This window comes from Erinaceus europaeus, chromosome 4 (assembly GCF_950295315.1).
Source record: "Erinaceus europaeus chromosome 4, mEriEur2.1, whole genome shotgun sequence".
NCBI lineage: Eukaryota > Metazoa > Chordata > Mammalia > Eulipotyphla > Erinaceidae > Erinaceus > Erinaceus europaeus.
Genome location: NC_080165.1, coordinates 22954894 through 22971033, shown reverse-complemented (window position 1 = coordinate 22971033; position 16140 = coordinate 22954894). Strand labels below are relative to the sequence as shown.

At 55.5% G+C, this 16140-nt stretch overlaps 1 protein-coding gene across 1 annotated transcript; it reads right to left on the bottom strand.

Annotated features, from left to right (window-relative positions):
- Positions 1-532: 532 nt before the first annotated feature.
- On the bottom strand, positions 533-14878 carry LOC132538190 (basic proline-rich protein-like). Its single transcript, XM_060190782.1, has 4 exons — positions 14790-14878; positions 13887-14215; positions 2879-3228; positions 533-550 (listed from the first exon to the last, which is right to left on the bottom strand). Exons 1-4 carry the CDS (start codon positions 14876-14878, stop codon positions 533-535), a joined length of 786 nt encoding a protein of 261 aa, XP_060046765.1.
- Positions 14879-16140: the final 1262 nt, after the last annotated feature.

Sequence of the window (16140 nt, the reverse complement as noted above, 5' to 3'; positions counted from 1 at the left end):
ACGGGGCCTCGCAGCCAGGCAGCCTGTGCTATCACAAATCCAGGTCGCAGCTTCACCAGCTCCCAGACAGGTACGTGACAGCCACATCTGAGACTTACACTGTCTTCGAGACACAGAACCTGACAGTCTCTGAGTCAAAGCAGCTCAGGATTTCAGAGTCGCTGGGCCTTAAACCTGAATTTGAACTGCTGAATTCCATCACAGCCATTTCCAGTGTGAGAGTCCCAGAACCTAACACTCTGGAAGCTTTTGCAAGTCTGGATTCATCCAACTTCAGATCTAGGAGGCACCCCCAAAATTATGTCCCCCAGTGACAGCTGAGACCTGAACCCTTCCATCCCCAGTGAGTCCACAGCCTCTGGCTCGAAATAGCCCCCAGAGTGGGGGAGTCTCTCATGAAGTGGGGAGGGGGGGTTTGCATTTGGCCTTGTCCAACCTCATGCAGTTTCCACACACTTTGTCCTGAATCTGGACCCCTTCTCTGCCCTCCGAACAGGCCAGCCTCACTGTTGTCCCAACCTCAGCACGTAACTTACATGTCCTCCTTACCCTGAGGGTGGAAGGCAGAGGGGTGCCATAAACACAGGACATAGGACCCCAGTTTGCACAATGGGCCAGGAATTTGGCAACAGGGAAAGGTCTCTGTGGACTGCTCAGTGATCAGAGCCTGATGCACATGAGGTCAAGTGTGGGCAGTGTCTGGCACCCAGGGGTCCCAAGGCTTTTTCAGTGTAAGTGCTGAGATTGGGAGAGGGGACAGCCTGGAGTAACCACCAACTGTGTGACCAACAGAACTCAGACCTGCTCGCCACCATGTGGCCCAACCAGACGTGCCAGAGCCATGTGTGGTGAGCTGGGTCACACCACTAGGCCAGGGCCACCCACACCAGGCCTCTCTCTGCACGCTGCCCAGAGGAGTCACAGTAAATTCAGAGGCCACAGTAGAGTGACTTTTCAAGGTCACAGGACATACTTAGCAGAGCCGGAACCTACCCAGTCATCCCACCCAGACAAGGTCCCTGTGACATGCTTGTTCCACAGTCTCCCTGCCTCCCCCCCCCCCCCCAGTCAGCCTTCCTTTCCCCAGAAAGAGCCTCCACAATGTCCACCTTCTCTAGACCGTTCATTATCCCAGCACCCCACCAGGAACTCCTCAGGGCAGACAGCTCTGGTTCTTGGTGCTGCCAGGTCCCAGGGAGTCAGCAAACCCTGAAGGGAGCCCTGGCCAGGGCAAGACCTCCTGACCATCCCACAGAAGGAAGGCCAAGCCTCTCAGTACAGCTCTGCTTTCTGCCCCACCCCCATCCCCAGAGAGACTTCCGGATTCTAAGAATTGGGCAATCCAGAACCCATCACCTCCTCAACTGCCCATAGAGTGAGGGGCCAGCAGACTCACACGCAGCCCTCTTGGGGACCAGTCTTGCCAACCCAGCCTTCATGCAGGGAATTTGTTCTGTTTGGTGGGCCCCCAAAACCACAAGATCCGCACACCTGTGCTTTTGTGCACCTCTGAGACCCAGGTCCCACTGCTGCCCACAGCCCTTCCAGTACAAGGCTTTCTGTGCCCTCTTCTTCTTATTCTAGCGTTTGTTTGCCCTTATCCGTGCCCTCAGAACACAGCAACTCCATCCTCAGCCCTCCAGGCCTGAGGATTTCCTGTCACTCCTCCACCCCTCCCTGTCCATGCTGCTCTTCACTGCACCTCACCCTGTACCACCCTCACCTGTACCTCCTCCTGCCACCCTCCCCACCTGACCCCCTTCAAGACACCCCCACTGTGCTGGCTGTGGAGTCCATCGGTGGACAGGCAGCTGGGTCCACCATGTCCTGGTCACCTGACAGCACCCTGGAGGGGCAGGTGCCCAGTTCAGAATCCCACAACTGGACAGTGACAACCAATAGAGAAGCTGAGGAGGGATGGCAGAGGGCTCCCCTGAGGAGGTGACCCTTTCAGCTATGCTATGAAGGAACCAACCATGTGCTTGGCCAGGTGAAGAGGAGGGGCAAAGCACTGCAGACCAAGGGAAGAACACTCAGGAAGCCCTGAGACCTGGCCAAGCTCAGGGAAGTGGAGAGGTGGGGGTGAGGTTGGGCTGACAAAAGGCAGACCTGGTGAAGGATTAGAACTCAGCTCTAGGGGAGTCAGGCGGTAGCGCAGTGGATTAAGAACTCAGCTGAGCACACCAGTGATGGTGAGCCAGGCAGATTTGCAAATAGGCCATTGATGCTGCTTCCTGGCCCCAGACAGAGACACAACCAGGAGAACGGGGTGGGGGTACCCCCAAGCATTGGATGCACTGCCTCCTGGCCCAGGCCCATGGGTTCCCCCATCATAACCCTATTCACCCCACTAGTTCAGCTGCTGTGAGCCAGAGTAGGGTCTGAGTCTGACTTGATTCTGTACCCCAGACCCAGGATCATACCTGAGAACTCTCCAAGCCAGCTATAAATATATATATCACAGCCCCTAAAGACACCAGAAATTTCTAGAATATTCATATAAGCAGGATTTTTTTTCCAACAGGGCTATTCCTGGGGCTTGAAGCCTACACTATGAATTCACTGCTCCTGGTGGCCATTTTTCCATTTTTTTTTTCCTATTTTTATTTGACAGGACAGAGAGAAATTGAGAGGGGAGGGGAAATAGAGAGGGAGAGAAGACTGCAGACCTGCTTCATCGCTCATAAAGCGTTCCCTCTGCAGGTGGGGAGCAGCAGCTTGAACCTGGGTTCTTGCACATGGTGATATATGCACTTAAGCAGATGCACCACCGTCCAGCTCCCATCAGCTGGAAATTTGATGCTCATGAGTCTGATCTTCACTCCCTAGTGTGTCCCCAGCCACCGACCCCCCAGTCCAGTTGAGCCAGCTCCCCCACCCAGTTCTCCAACCCCCCAGAAGTGGGCATGCAGGTGGGGATCCACCAGGGAGAACAGATGCCACACACACACAGGCAAGCCAGGAGCAAAGGATATGGGTTGCACACCATCTTGATGCACCAGTTCCGAGGGCTGGTGGTCTGTCGCAGGCAGAAGAAGGCAACGGGCGCCAAGTCTGGGTGGGGAACATCAGGGTCCACTTCATCCAGGGGCTCCGCGGGGCCTGGAGGTGAGGGAGGGGGGCTCTGAGGCCCCGGCTGCTCTGTGATGCTCCGCTCAGTGGCCGGGGCTGTGGTAGTCGAGGGGGGCGGTGAGGAGCTCTCAGCCATGTCTGCACCCAGCAGGGAACCTGGGGGGGAGAGGGATGTGGGGGACAGGCCTCACAAGTGCCCCTGCCCTGTCGTCCATAAAGAAATTCCACCCAGGGCCCCTGCACCCCCATCCACCCGCCGCCCTCACTCGGGCCAGGAGGATCAATAGAGCTGAGGGCCAGCTGGTCCTGAGCAAGTCTGTTCAATCCCACTGAGCCTCAGTTTGGGGAAACGAAAGGTGGGAAAGAGAAACTCCATCCTACAAGGCAGTTAATATATCAGTTGGAAGGAGTCCGGCAGTAGCGCAGCAGGTTAAGCGCAGGTGGCGCAAAGCTCAAGGACCGGCTTAAGGATCCCAGTTAGAGCCCCGGCTCCCCACCTGTAGGGGAGTCACTTCACAGGCAGTGAAGCAGATCTACAGGTGTCTATCTTTCTCTTCCCCTCTCTGTCTTCCCCTCCTCTCTCCATTTCTCTCTGTCCTATCCAATAATGACAACCACAATAATAGCTACAACAATTTAAAAAAAAGTAAGGCCAACAAAAGGGAATAAATCGTTTTTTTAAAAAAGATATCAGTTGGTTTGACAGAAGGGGTTCTGGTCATCCCCAGGGCTCCACTGCTCCAGTCTAATTTTTTCAGATAAAAAGAGAGAGAGAGACCATAGCGCCAAAGCTTCCCCCAGTACTGTGGAGGCTGGGCTAGAACCTGAACTCCACACAGGGCAAAGTGATCACCCCCCAAAATGAGCTGTCTTGCCAACACTAGTTGGCTTTTTTTTTTAATAATGAGACTAAAGTTATACACCTATCATATTCTGGAATATAAAGACAATTTACAAGCAACAAAAGGAAGTGGTCATAAGAACAGACTATTTCAAGCATGGCGTGTGTTACAAAGGAGAAGTCGGAGGGCTGCGGACACAAACAACCGCGATGCGGAGCACACAGGAAGGGCAATCAAGGCCAGCTTCCCTGAGGAAGTGACACCTCAGCTGAGATCCACAGCTGAGCCCAGGGACCCCTGCGCACCGCCTCACAAAACAGGACAACCCCTCTGCTTTACAAGTGGGGAAACTAAGGCCCAGAGAAGGGACAGAACAGACACACAGGCAAGTCGAAATAGAGACGGGTCTCCATCAAAGTTGGCTTCCCAAAAGTCTGTGAGCAGTCACCCCGGGCCCCTGTTCAGAAGGACTGTGCTTGCTGCAAAGTGCTGCTGTCACCCACCTAAATTTCTCAGAGATTTTGTATCAAGGGCCACATGTCTGCATTCTGGTCTAGGCCTGCAGACCAAGCTCTTCCTGGGCCTCAACTCAGGGGCACTTCTGCATGCTGGGCTGGCTCCCGAGATATAACAGCCCAGGGGGGTCATTGGCCCCAGTGAACAGACAGAGAAGCTGAGCCCAGGAGAAGGGTCTGTCAAGCTTCCCACCATGCCAGAAGCAGCAGGCTCCAGCTTTATTGGGATGGGTGCCATCTGGCCTTGCCAGACCCCTCTACAGCCCACCAAGGCAAGCAGCTGCTCCTCTGGACTTGCCTCCCACCTCCTCATCCACAGGGTCTCCCAGGACCCAGAACCCTGCTGGAGGTGGGAGTGGGCCCTGAGGTCTGAACCCCGGTACCCACCCAGCTGCCACCCTCGGCCCTGTTCTGTCTCTTGATCCGCCCAGAGCTGATGCATCTGGACATTTCCCTGGCTCCCGGGGGCAACAGGAGGGAGCTGGCTCCTCCTGCCACTTCGCCTGGCTAGTCAGGGAGCTTGAGTTTTCTCCTGAGCTCAGGGCTTTGCTCCTGGTTCCAGAAAAACAGCCACCAGCCTTACATAAGCTCCAGGGCGTCTTGTCCACTACATGTCAACCTCTGGACAGGAAAGCATCCTCCTGGGTGGCTCTGGGTCTTCCATGCCATGCTGACCTCAGGGTCTCCAATCCCTCCTCTGGTCCCTCATTCCCACCAGGCTGGACCTCCCCAGACCCTTGAGCACCTTTTTCAGCAGGTCTCTCTCTCTGCACTTGCTTCTCCTCTACTCAGGCTCCGTTCTCACAGACCCTGAACATTCATTTGATTGTCCAAGTATTTCCTGAGCAGCTACTATGTACAGACTCTGGGGTTGTAAGCAGCCCTTGTTCATCCAACACTTCAGCAAGGGAGAGAGGCATTCTCTCTCTCTCTCTCTTCCTGTCTCTCTCTATCTCTCTCTCCCTCTCATTCCAGAGCATTGCTCAGCTCTACTTTATAGTGGTGCTAGGAATTGAACCTGGGACCTTGGAGCTTCAGGCATGAGAGTCTGTTTGCTTAGCACTTAGGCTATCTCCTTCACTCCCTCTCTTTCCTCCTCTCTCCCCCTCTCCCCCCACTCCATCTCCACAGTTCCTATCACCCCCAAACATACCACACCACTTATGTATTTATAGCTTCCTGACTTAGCGCCTGCCTCCCCAGCCTGAGAGCAGCTCCAGGAGAGCGACCATGGTCTGCTTTGTTCTTTGCTCTACCCTCCAGCACCTGCAACAGCGCCCGGAACATACAAGGTTCTCATTAAATATCTGTTGAAAGGATGAGTAAAGGATGCTGGAGAGTAAATACACAGGAGGAAAAGGTGGGAGTGGAGAGAACCTAGATGTTTCTAAGGAAAGCAACCCTGAAGATGAAAACAAGAATCAGAAGGTACCAGCCCTGGGTGAGCACTCCGATAGGTCAGAGGAACAGCATTTGTGAAGGCCGAGAGGCTGGGAGGAGCTTGGCGTCTTTAAGGAACAGAAACTTAGGCCAGTGGATTTGAGCCCGGGACAAAGAAGGGGAGTGAACTTGAAGAGTTCGGCAGGGCCCTCTGAGAGCCCATGGAAGGAACTTATGTTTTGTTCTAAGTATAATAGCAAGAGATTTTATGTGCTATGTGGAGGAGAGGGATGGACAGGCAGAAGGCTGAAAAGATGGAGGGCAGGGAGGAGGGGTGTCTGGCCTGGGCTTCAAGGCTGTGGGAAGAAGACATGAAGACATGGCTCTGAGAGACAGTTTAGAGGCACAGGAGCCTGGCCTGGCCTCAGCCCCAGGGTCGCCCAGCCCTTCTGCAGCTAATGGGGAGAAAGAGCTGCCAGACCCTGGGACCCCACATGACAGCCTCCTACTCATTCCAATTCCAGCCCCTTTGCATCAGTTTGCCTTCTGCCCCACATGGTCTCATTTAAACTTGTCACACTAAGGTCAGGGAGATAGCTCAAGCCAGGTTTGAACGTCCCCAACACCAACCTATACCACAGCTAGGCAATGCTCTGATATCTCTCTCTCCCTCTCTCCCTCTCTCTCTCTCTCTCTCTCTCTCTCCCCCTCATAATAAATAGATCTTTAAAAATTACTTTTAAAATGATAATGTATAAAGCTGCCACACTGCATTGTCCTTTGTCTTCATATCTCTGCCCACTCACAGTGAGGTTCCTAGAGGCCACAGTTGCCAAGGCCACTACCCCACTCTCTGATCTGATCCCAGCAACCACCCAGGCCATCTCCCCAGGAGGCCCCTCTCTCTGACTACTTCCAATTTCTCTCTACCCTGTGTCTGTACCCATAACTGAGAGCTTGGTGGTGGCACTGGGGTGGTGAGTTGCTGGACCCCCTCACAGAGACACGTGTAAGCATCGGTGGATTCCAACTCAAGCCCATGGAGTCCCAGAGTTCGAGCAGCCTCTTCAATCCAGGTACTGGGGGAGGAGGTGGTCAGCAGCATGGAGCAGGACTAGTAGTCGTCTGCAATGCCTACACCCTGCTCCTGACTCCACAGGCCTCCCGAAGCCTCAGTTTTCCTCTCTGAAAAGCTCACCCTCCTCCTGCTGCCTCAGCAGACCCTGTGACAAGGATGTGCAAGCATGCATGGGCCAGTGTTCCTGCTTTGGAGATGGCTACTCAGACCCTTCTTCCACCACCACCACCAACAGCATCACCTCCATCATCACCATCACCTCCACCAGCATCATCAGCTCCATCATCACTATCACCACCTTCACTGTCACCATCACCACATCATCATCACCAAGATCAAGTCCTCTGCCATTATATCCATCATCACTATCAACACAATTTCCCTTATCATCACCACCAACACCATTACCTGTATCACCTCCACCAATACTGTTATCACCACCACCTCCATCACCACCATCACTATCATTATTATCATTATCACTACCACCCCATCACCAACTCCATCATCACCATCACCTCCATCATCTCCATCATCACCACCATCACCACCATCACCATGACTATCACCACTGTCATCACACCGCAGCAGCCCCCTTCATCTCACTGCCATCACCATCAACAGCACAGGATCCCAGCAGCTCTGACTGAGGCTGACTCAAGTGGCAGATGACATAGAAAGGATATCCTATGTATAAGCTGTGTCAATCCCACATACACACAGCCCCATGGTGGACAGAGTATGCTTATTCCTGTGCCGTGTTAGAGACTGGGCCCAAGAGGTCACAGAGTGTCCCAAGTCCCCCAGCTGGCATGGACAGTCGGGGTCCCAGTTCAGATCTGCCTGTTCCTGAGCCCAAGCCCTGAAGCTAAAACACCCTGGGACAAGAGCAAGTGTCCCGGACCCACACTTCCCCTTGTAGCTCAGCCACCAGCAGTGCCAACACAACTGCTGGCCCAGTCACAAACTCCTGTGTGGGTAGACTCCCAAGTCTTCCCATGTCCCTGGAGAAATCTGTCTCCCAGAATCTTCCATCTGGCACACCAGAGACCTTGGAAAACAGTATGGGGAGGCTCTGTGTCTACAGAGCTATGAGTCCTGGTGGTGAAGAGGCAGAGGTGTGTGTGTGTGTGTGTGTGTGTGTGTGTGTGTGTGTGTGTGTGTGTGTGTGTATGTATGTATGTATGTGTGTGTGTATGTGTGTGTGTGTGTGTGTGTGTGTGTGTGTGTTTTCACAGGTACAGTTAGGTAACTTGTTTATCTCCTTGTCAACAACCACAAACCAGCTAATGTCACTGTTAAAAAAAAAATAAAACAAGCAATAAATTTATTCCAGGAATACTAGAATCCAGAAACCTCAGAACATCTCACAATTAGCAAGAGCCTTAGAAGCTTGAGGTACTCGCTGCTGTAACCTGAGAGTCCCCAGTGTGGTGATCCAGATCACAGGCCTGCAGGGGTCCTGGACTGGCCCCATCCTCCATGGCACACACTCAGCCCACTCTATTATTTAAGGGAGATGACAGCTGCAGCAGGGCTGCTGGCAGCTGGCACTGGGGTAACACATGTGAGCACACTCAACACAGGCCAGTGAAGGGAGGCTGGGTGGTCTGTGGTACTTGTGTCCATGCAGACTTCCAGAATCCTGAGCTAAAGAGTCCCCAAAACACAATATCTGCAGTTAGATCACCACATAAGGGGTTACTGGAGAGAACCAGCACGCACACAGTCACACACCAGGAATACACAGCACTCTCATCCACAGCACCTTCTCAGTCACACACACACACACAACTAGACACACATCTCACATGTTCACTAACACACTCAGACTCAGACTCAAACACCCATTTACAAATAAAGCCCACTGTCACACTCACATTGACAACACCCACTTGCACATATCTCATGTGCTCTCACACATACAGACATACACCATCACACACAAACACACAGACAGACAGACACATACACACATCTCATGCCTCATACACATTTACATACATTACACCCACTCACACAGATATGATCACACATACAGGCATACCCTTATTCTCACACACACACAGATACACACATACACACCCTGTACCTTGAGGCCGGTAGCCATGTCTTTGTGAGGCTGCAGGAAACGTCCCTCTCCTCAAATCCCCCAGGGAGTGTCCTGGAACCTTGTCTGCTCCCTCTTCCACCTGACAGCCCTGCAGATGCATGACGACAGCCCGCCCACCCTCAAGCTTCATCTGCCCTAGGCCTCTTGTCACCAGCTCCCTCAGCCATACCTTGTGTGACAATTTCCAGATCATCTCTCTCCTCAAGACCCTTCCACTTATTTTTTTAAGATTCATTTCTTAACACAAGAGAGAAAAGAGAAGAGACAAAGATAATCAAGAGCATCACTCCAGCACATGTGATGTCAGGGATCAAACTCAGAACCTCATGCTTTTATGTCCATCACTCTAGCCACTGTGCCACCTCTTGGAGGCCACTGGATCACACCAATTTCAACCTTGAGTTCACCTCCTTTCCTCTGCAGGGGAGTGGGGGGACAGCTCAGGCGTGCCCCAAGTGACCCAGAGTAGAGCAGAAGTCACCACCCAATTATGCAGATAAGGTCTGCCATGAAGCAGCCTGGGTGCCCCCCAAATCTGGCTGGCAACCCACTCAAGCTGCAGCACCTCTGGGGCATGTGACCCACCTGTCCCTCACATTGTCTTTAGCAAAAATGCAACCAAGGCCAGGGACCCCAAGTGAGTGGCCTGAAGCAGACTGTGCTCAGGGCTGGCCAGGTGAGCCTGCCCACACACTGCATCCTCCCAGCCTGCCATCAAGGCCAGCAGCTGGCCCGCCCACCTCACCACGAACTGGATCAGCACCCCCCTTCCTAACCAAGAGTCACCCCACCATCACAAGCTGAACACTTACTAAGTGCCAGGCACCTCCTCACAGCCCATAAGGGAAACTCATTGGCTCTGTCCACTTTCTAAGTGAGGAAACTGAGGCACAAAGAAGAGATTCTCCAAAACCCAAGAGCTACATAGAGAGTTAGAATTTGCACCTGGGATACCCACATCCAGGTCACCAGTTAAAGGGCTGTCCAGGCCAGGCCATGGACAAGAGGCCCCCACCCCCACCCAGACATGTCCACATGTCCATTACTGTCTGTCTGTTGGCACTCAGCCTTCTAAGCAGTGCCAGCAAGTGAGGCAGTGTTTGAAGCCCCATCAGTGTGCCTGAACATTTCCCAGCAGGCGACACTACTGATCATTTTCACTCGCTCTGCAGTAATTAGGGCTTTGAGTCTTGCTTCAGCTAACAAACCAGGGTGAGCATGGCCCCTGGTGGGAAGGCGGGCATTTGAGCAAAGAAAGCACTGGACCAGGAGTCCTGCAGCTCAGGTTCAAGTCCCAGTTCTCCCCTCCCTGCATCACAGCCTAGCCAAGTTCCTGCTCCACGTGGATAGAACACAAATGTGATTTTTCCTCCACTAGGCACAGAAGACAGCAAATGAGCAAAGAATTGGGGAAGTGTCTTAATGGAAGGAGAATGTGTTTGCCCAGCCAGGTCCCGTGCCAGGCATGGCAGAGGCACTGCTGAGTCCCACCAAAGCCTCTAAGGTAAAAGGTGTCGTCCTAATTTGCAGCAAGCTAGTGCCCCTATGGTGTCATGTGCCTCGTCCTTTGGGTCAGGCTCATAACCGTGAACTTGCTCACGTCTCTCCAGGCTGAGAAGAGAGCTCAGTGATCCAGGGAGGAAGCTGACCCTTGGGGTGACAGAGGGTGAAAGGTGGCCTTCAGACCAGGTGAACAGCAAACCCTTATCCAAATGCCACTGCAGTCAGCCCACCTCAGTGAAGGCAGAAAAGAGGGTAGCAGTGGGAGGGACCCTGATATGAAGGAAGTTTGAGGCAGGAGCAGGTCTGTGTTGAACCTCAGCCTGGAGAGTCCCTCGCCTCCACCGTGGAGAAGCCCACAAAAGCCCCCAGAACTTGCTCAAGGGCATCCAAGTATCTTGTGCTGTTTCAAGCCCTCCACCTACATCCCACATATAAGAGAGGCCCAGTTCTCCCAGTTCTCCCAGTTCTCCCCTCCACAAGCTCAAGAGGCGGGGAGGCCCTGTGACCAAATGCCACATAGTGCCTGACATAGGATGGGGGCCCAGGGCACAGAGTCTCCCAAAAAGCAGGTTTTGTGGGTCCACTGCTGTGTCTGCCAGTGACCAAAACAGGATGGACACAGAGTAGGTGCTGTGAGAGAGCACAGAGAGAAGAGAAGAGAAGAGGAGAGGAGAGGAGAGGAGAGGAGAGGAGAGGAGAGGAGAGGAGAGGAGAGGAGAGGAAGACAGCAGGGAGTCACACTCCTTGTTCCTCCTTGTTCCCTCTGCTCCTTGAACTGGCCATGATGGGGACATCAGCTTCCCTGGATGTCTGGCTCCGAACAAACTCACTGGCTCTGAAGTCCCCTGATGTGCAGACCCACACACTCAAGGAGGGGCCCAGACCTAACAGAGTCACAGACTCTGGAGCAGGGCCCATGAACCATGCAAACACCCCCCACATACACACTCCCTGGGCTGGCATGGAGCCTCCAGCCCAGCCCCTGGGAGTTCACGGGTTGAGGGTACAAGGTAAGAGCAAATGCTGAGGACAGAGAGAAGGGGTTCTGCAGGAAAGAGCAGGTGGATGGAAAAGCTCCGACAAGAGCAGAGGGAAGGGAGGCTGAGGAAGGAAGGGGAGGAGAAGGAGTGGAGAGAGAAGGGGGCCTTCCCTCCCTGCAGCCAGTGGGCTCTCCCTGGACCCCACCACCACCATCACCACACACAGATACACACACCCCAGTACCCCCTTATTTCAGTGGCGGTTTTTGAGCCCTCTGAGCCGTAGCCTGGGCACTCAGAGAATGAGACGGCCAATGAGGAGAGACTCTATGAGGAGCCAGCAGAGCCTTTTGTTACCTTGGAAAAGGCTCAGAAACTGCTGGAGGGCAGAGCCCCGTGGGTGCCCAGAAACAGATGTTCCTGTGGGTCTGGGACTCGGGGGAACACCACCTGGGCACAGAGTGAGGTAACAGAGATGGCAGTGGAGGGGCGCCAGACAAAGGAGCTGAAAGTGGAGACCCAGAGGGGTTCAGGATGTGGACCTGGGGCCAGGACCCCCAAGAGGTACTGTGGTCTTGACCTGGAACCCAGCTGAGCTCCAGTAGGCAGCAACCTCCGCCCCCATCCCAGTCCTACCCCCCTCCCAAGGTCAAAGGGAGTCAGTGTGCAGAGACTCAGAGCTGCAGCTTGGTGCCCCCTGGTGGGCCTAGAAGATGCCCTCTCAGAAGCTTCCGGAATGGGGGCAGGGTCCACAGGGTTCCATCAAGAGGCCTAGACCTGTAGCCTCTCCCCCAGACTGCCTATCACAGTACCCAGGGCAGCCCTGGGGGGTTCTGAGCAGCCAGAGAGGGAGTTTGAGGGCCTGCAGCCCTGGGCCTGCGGTGGGGGATTTTCCAAGTGGTTTATGAGTGTGATGACAGGAATAAACTCATCACCCCCACCCTAAGGAGGTGCTCTCCTCTCCCCCTGCTCTGCCACATTACTGCAGCCCAAGAAGCAGTCCCCCTTGGTGTGTTCTTTCTGCCTGGTCACCCACTGGCACCTATTGCCTCTGGCTGGGTGTGGGCATTGAAGGCAGCAAGGGGCATCTCTCCACTCCCATCGATCCCTAGTTCAGCTCAGGTCTCAGAGCCTGGACAGAAAGTTTGTCCCAAAGGGTGGACAAGAGTTGATGAAGCCAGTCCTTGGGGCTGAGGGTGAGACTCGGCTCCACCTGCTCACCCATCCCTATGGGCAGGGTTTGAGGATGGAGTCCTCAAGAGAGCCCCAAGTCCACAGCCAGACCCTTTCCCATGCCCCTGCCTCCCAGTCCTTCAGAGGTGCCAGGCCCACTGGGTACCTCCTTCAGGCAGTGAGAGACAGCAGGACAGACTAATTGCCGGCACAGGCCACCCCAAGCATGCCTTCCCCTGGACCTGCTCAGAGGCTGACCCCATCACACACAGGCACAGCCGCAAGCAAGCTTCCTCCCTTTCCCTCTCTCTCTGCATGTGTTCTCTCCCTCTCTCTCTCCCCCTCTCTCTCTTCTACCTGGCCCCAGAACACTGGCTCCCAGGAACAATACTCAGCCCACCCCCCCCCAAGATGCCACTTAGAGTCCCCAGGTCCCTGAAAGACACCAGCAGAGAAGCCAGTGATGCCACCTGCCAGGGCCCAGCCAAGAGCCCCCCACCCTCAGGGCCCCATGACCTCCCCCCAGAGAGGCCTTCCCACTCCAGGCAAGGCCCCTGCCCCCCCCCACATAGCCCACACACGCCCACCACAGCCAATTAAACCCCAATCATCACAAACACTCATTATATAACCAGCCTCAAGCTGCTACGGGCTCCCCTTAGCCCCTAGAGTCACCGCCCTGACCCCAGCCTCGCTTCCAAGGCCTCCGACAGCCCCCTGGGGTGCTGACCCAGAAGGGGACACCACCGCCCCGCCTGGAGCAAAGTTGGCCGCTGCCTGGGATTCCCCCTTCCAACCCCGGCCATCTCTCCCTCCACCAACACTGGGGGCACAGCCCCGATCACGGGCGGCTCGGGTCCACCTGGCCACAGAGCCGCAGCAGCTGCCGCGAGGGGACAGACAGACAGACAGCCGGGCCCCCGCCGCTGACTTGTTGAATAAATTTCTGCAGCGCTGGCTCAGCCGGCTCCGGCTTGGCAGGGAGAGAACTTTCGTGGCCTTGGAGAAGGGACCGGTCAAAGTTTCCCCCACCCACCCCCGACCTTCCTCCCGAGGCACCTACCCCAAAGGCACAGGATGGGTGCCCACCCGATGGGCGCACGCAGCGGGGGGGCCGGCCCCCACAAAGAAAGAAATAATAGATTAATTTATTTCTCGATGGAGAGAGAAGCCGACGCGCCAAGAAATTGGCCTGAGAGCTGTGCCCTGCTCCCCCCACCCCCCACCTACCTTGGCATGGACTTGGCGGCTGCAGGGGGTCGTCTGGGTCGGAGACGAAGAGCGACGCGTCCCTCCCCCGGACTGGAAATCGAGGGGGACCCCGGCCCCGCCAGCCGCCCCCCCGCCGACTGGGGATCAGCTGCGCCCCCGGGGCGCGAAGGGTGGCGGGCGGTGGGCGGCGGGCCCCGGGGCCCGGGCCATGGCGGGAGGGCGGCGCGGCGCGCGGCGGACCGAGCCGGAGTTGGGGTGCGCGACGGGGTCGCCCCCGAGGACCCGCGGGCTGCCGGGCTCGAGCCTCCGGCCCCGGGCTCAAGGCGCGGGGTCTGCGCGCGGCGGGGCTGCGGAGGAGCCGGGGCGCCGGGCGGTGCGGGGACGTGCAGCGGTGGCGAGACCGAGCCGCGCCGCGTGCGAGGCAAAGCCGTCCTTATACTGACACCAAATGTCTTCGGGGAAAGCTGCAGGCGCGGGACGCTGGAGGGGGAGTCGTACAGGCGACAGACAGACTGACGGCGGCGCCCGGTGAGCCCCCACCCCAGGGAGCCCGCCAGTCTCACCGCCACCTCCTTGAAATTCAGGGTCGGACCTCCGGGAGGAGGGTCCTCCCCCCTCAGCATGTGGGCTGCGTCATGCGTAAAAAAGGGAGGGACCCCACAACTGACCACCCCCGAGGCCCAGGTGCCTGGTTGGCCACAGTACACTCAGGATTCTCTCAGATGCTGTGAGAAGCCAAAGTCGGGGCGCCCCCCAAAACACACACACTGCCCCAGCCAGGGACTGCCCATCTCAGGTGGCCAGTTCTTGATGGTGCTGAGATACAGCTAGACTCCAGAGATCACTCCCCAGTCTGGACAGTCTCCCCACTCCTTTTCCACATCTCCCCGACCTTCCAAATCTAGCTAAAAGGCCACCTACTCCAGGAAGGTTTCCAAGAGGGCTCCCAAGTGGAAGAGACCTCTTTCGCCAGCTGCCAGTGTCCCAACTGCTCCACCACCCCCCCCCATAGTGGGCCAGGAACCTGGAGCCTCTCCTTGTGTCCCAGCAGAACCAGCTCACTCAGTTGCCCCTCAGCCTCCCCTGTAGGCTGTGGGTGTGCGTTGGGGTGGGATGGGGTGGGGTGAGAAGGGAGACCCAAAGTTATAAGCCCCTTTCTATTATCTATTTCATGTATCCAAACAAATTAAAGGAATGAAGACCCTCCCCATGCAAGTTAAATTGACCACTCAATTCGGGAAACATTTCAAGAACTCATATCATCTGTTCAGCGCCTCTTTAAACCTGCTGAGATTACATCCTTTCACCCCATTTTATTGATGAAGAAACTGAGGCCAGACTTGAAAGGATAGGCCAAGGTCAGTAGCTGGAAGCCCTGCCCTGGATGTGATTCCAGCATCTCGGCCCTGCCCAGAGAAACATCCTCCTGCTGGGAACTCAGCTCTGCCCTCCCAGCCCTCACCTCATCTGTTTGGAGAATAGGTGATGGTTGTGGGCAATACACACAAGGGTATTGAAGCCTGTCCTGGGGCCTCCTGGTCTGGCAGAGCTTTGGAGAAGGCCACGCCCAGGTTTGAGCCCTATTCTGCTGCCACTTGACTTAGGCCTTGGGCAAAACCTTTCAGTCCTCTGAGCCTCAGGCTCCTCATCTGTGAAACAGGCATAAAAACTCCCCCTTCTCAGAATAATAACAGTCTGAAAAGGGCTAAGCACTATTGCTTGGCATGTTGCAGATGCTCACCACACAGTGGTCCCTTCCTACCTTGTCATCTGTCCAGGGAGACCAAACAAACATTGGCCAGCAGACCACAGCACAAGGTCATATGAGGGGATGTCTCAGAGGAGGGCACCTGGGGGGTGGGGTGTTTGTTTCAAAACAGAGTGGACTTATGATCAGGAGTCTCAGGAAAGACCTCCTCAAAGGCAAGCAGGGGAGAAATGGCACTGGGGAGGGAGAAGGCCCTAAGCAATGGCAGACGGGCAGGAATACAGTGGTTTGGGCAGGCACTGAGTTCTGAGGATCAGGTCCTGTCAGCTGTAGCCTCCTTCTGGAAGCAGCTGCCCAGCCTCTGCTGGCAAAAACTGGGCTGACACTGGTGCACCACCTCTGGGGGAGCATCTCAATTCTTTGAATATCTCTGCCCATTCCAAGCCCCCTTCCCTAGCCCCTGCCTTGTTGTGGGAGGGACTGACACACCTTCCCCAGGCCCCCTGGAGCATCCCAGCAGGCAGGAAGTGCTGCCTTCTGTCCAAGACCGGGTTTTAGCTTCAG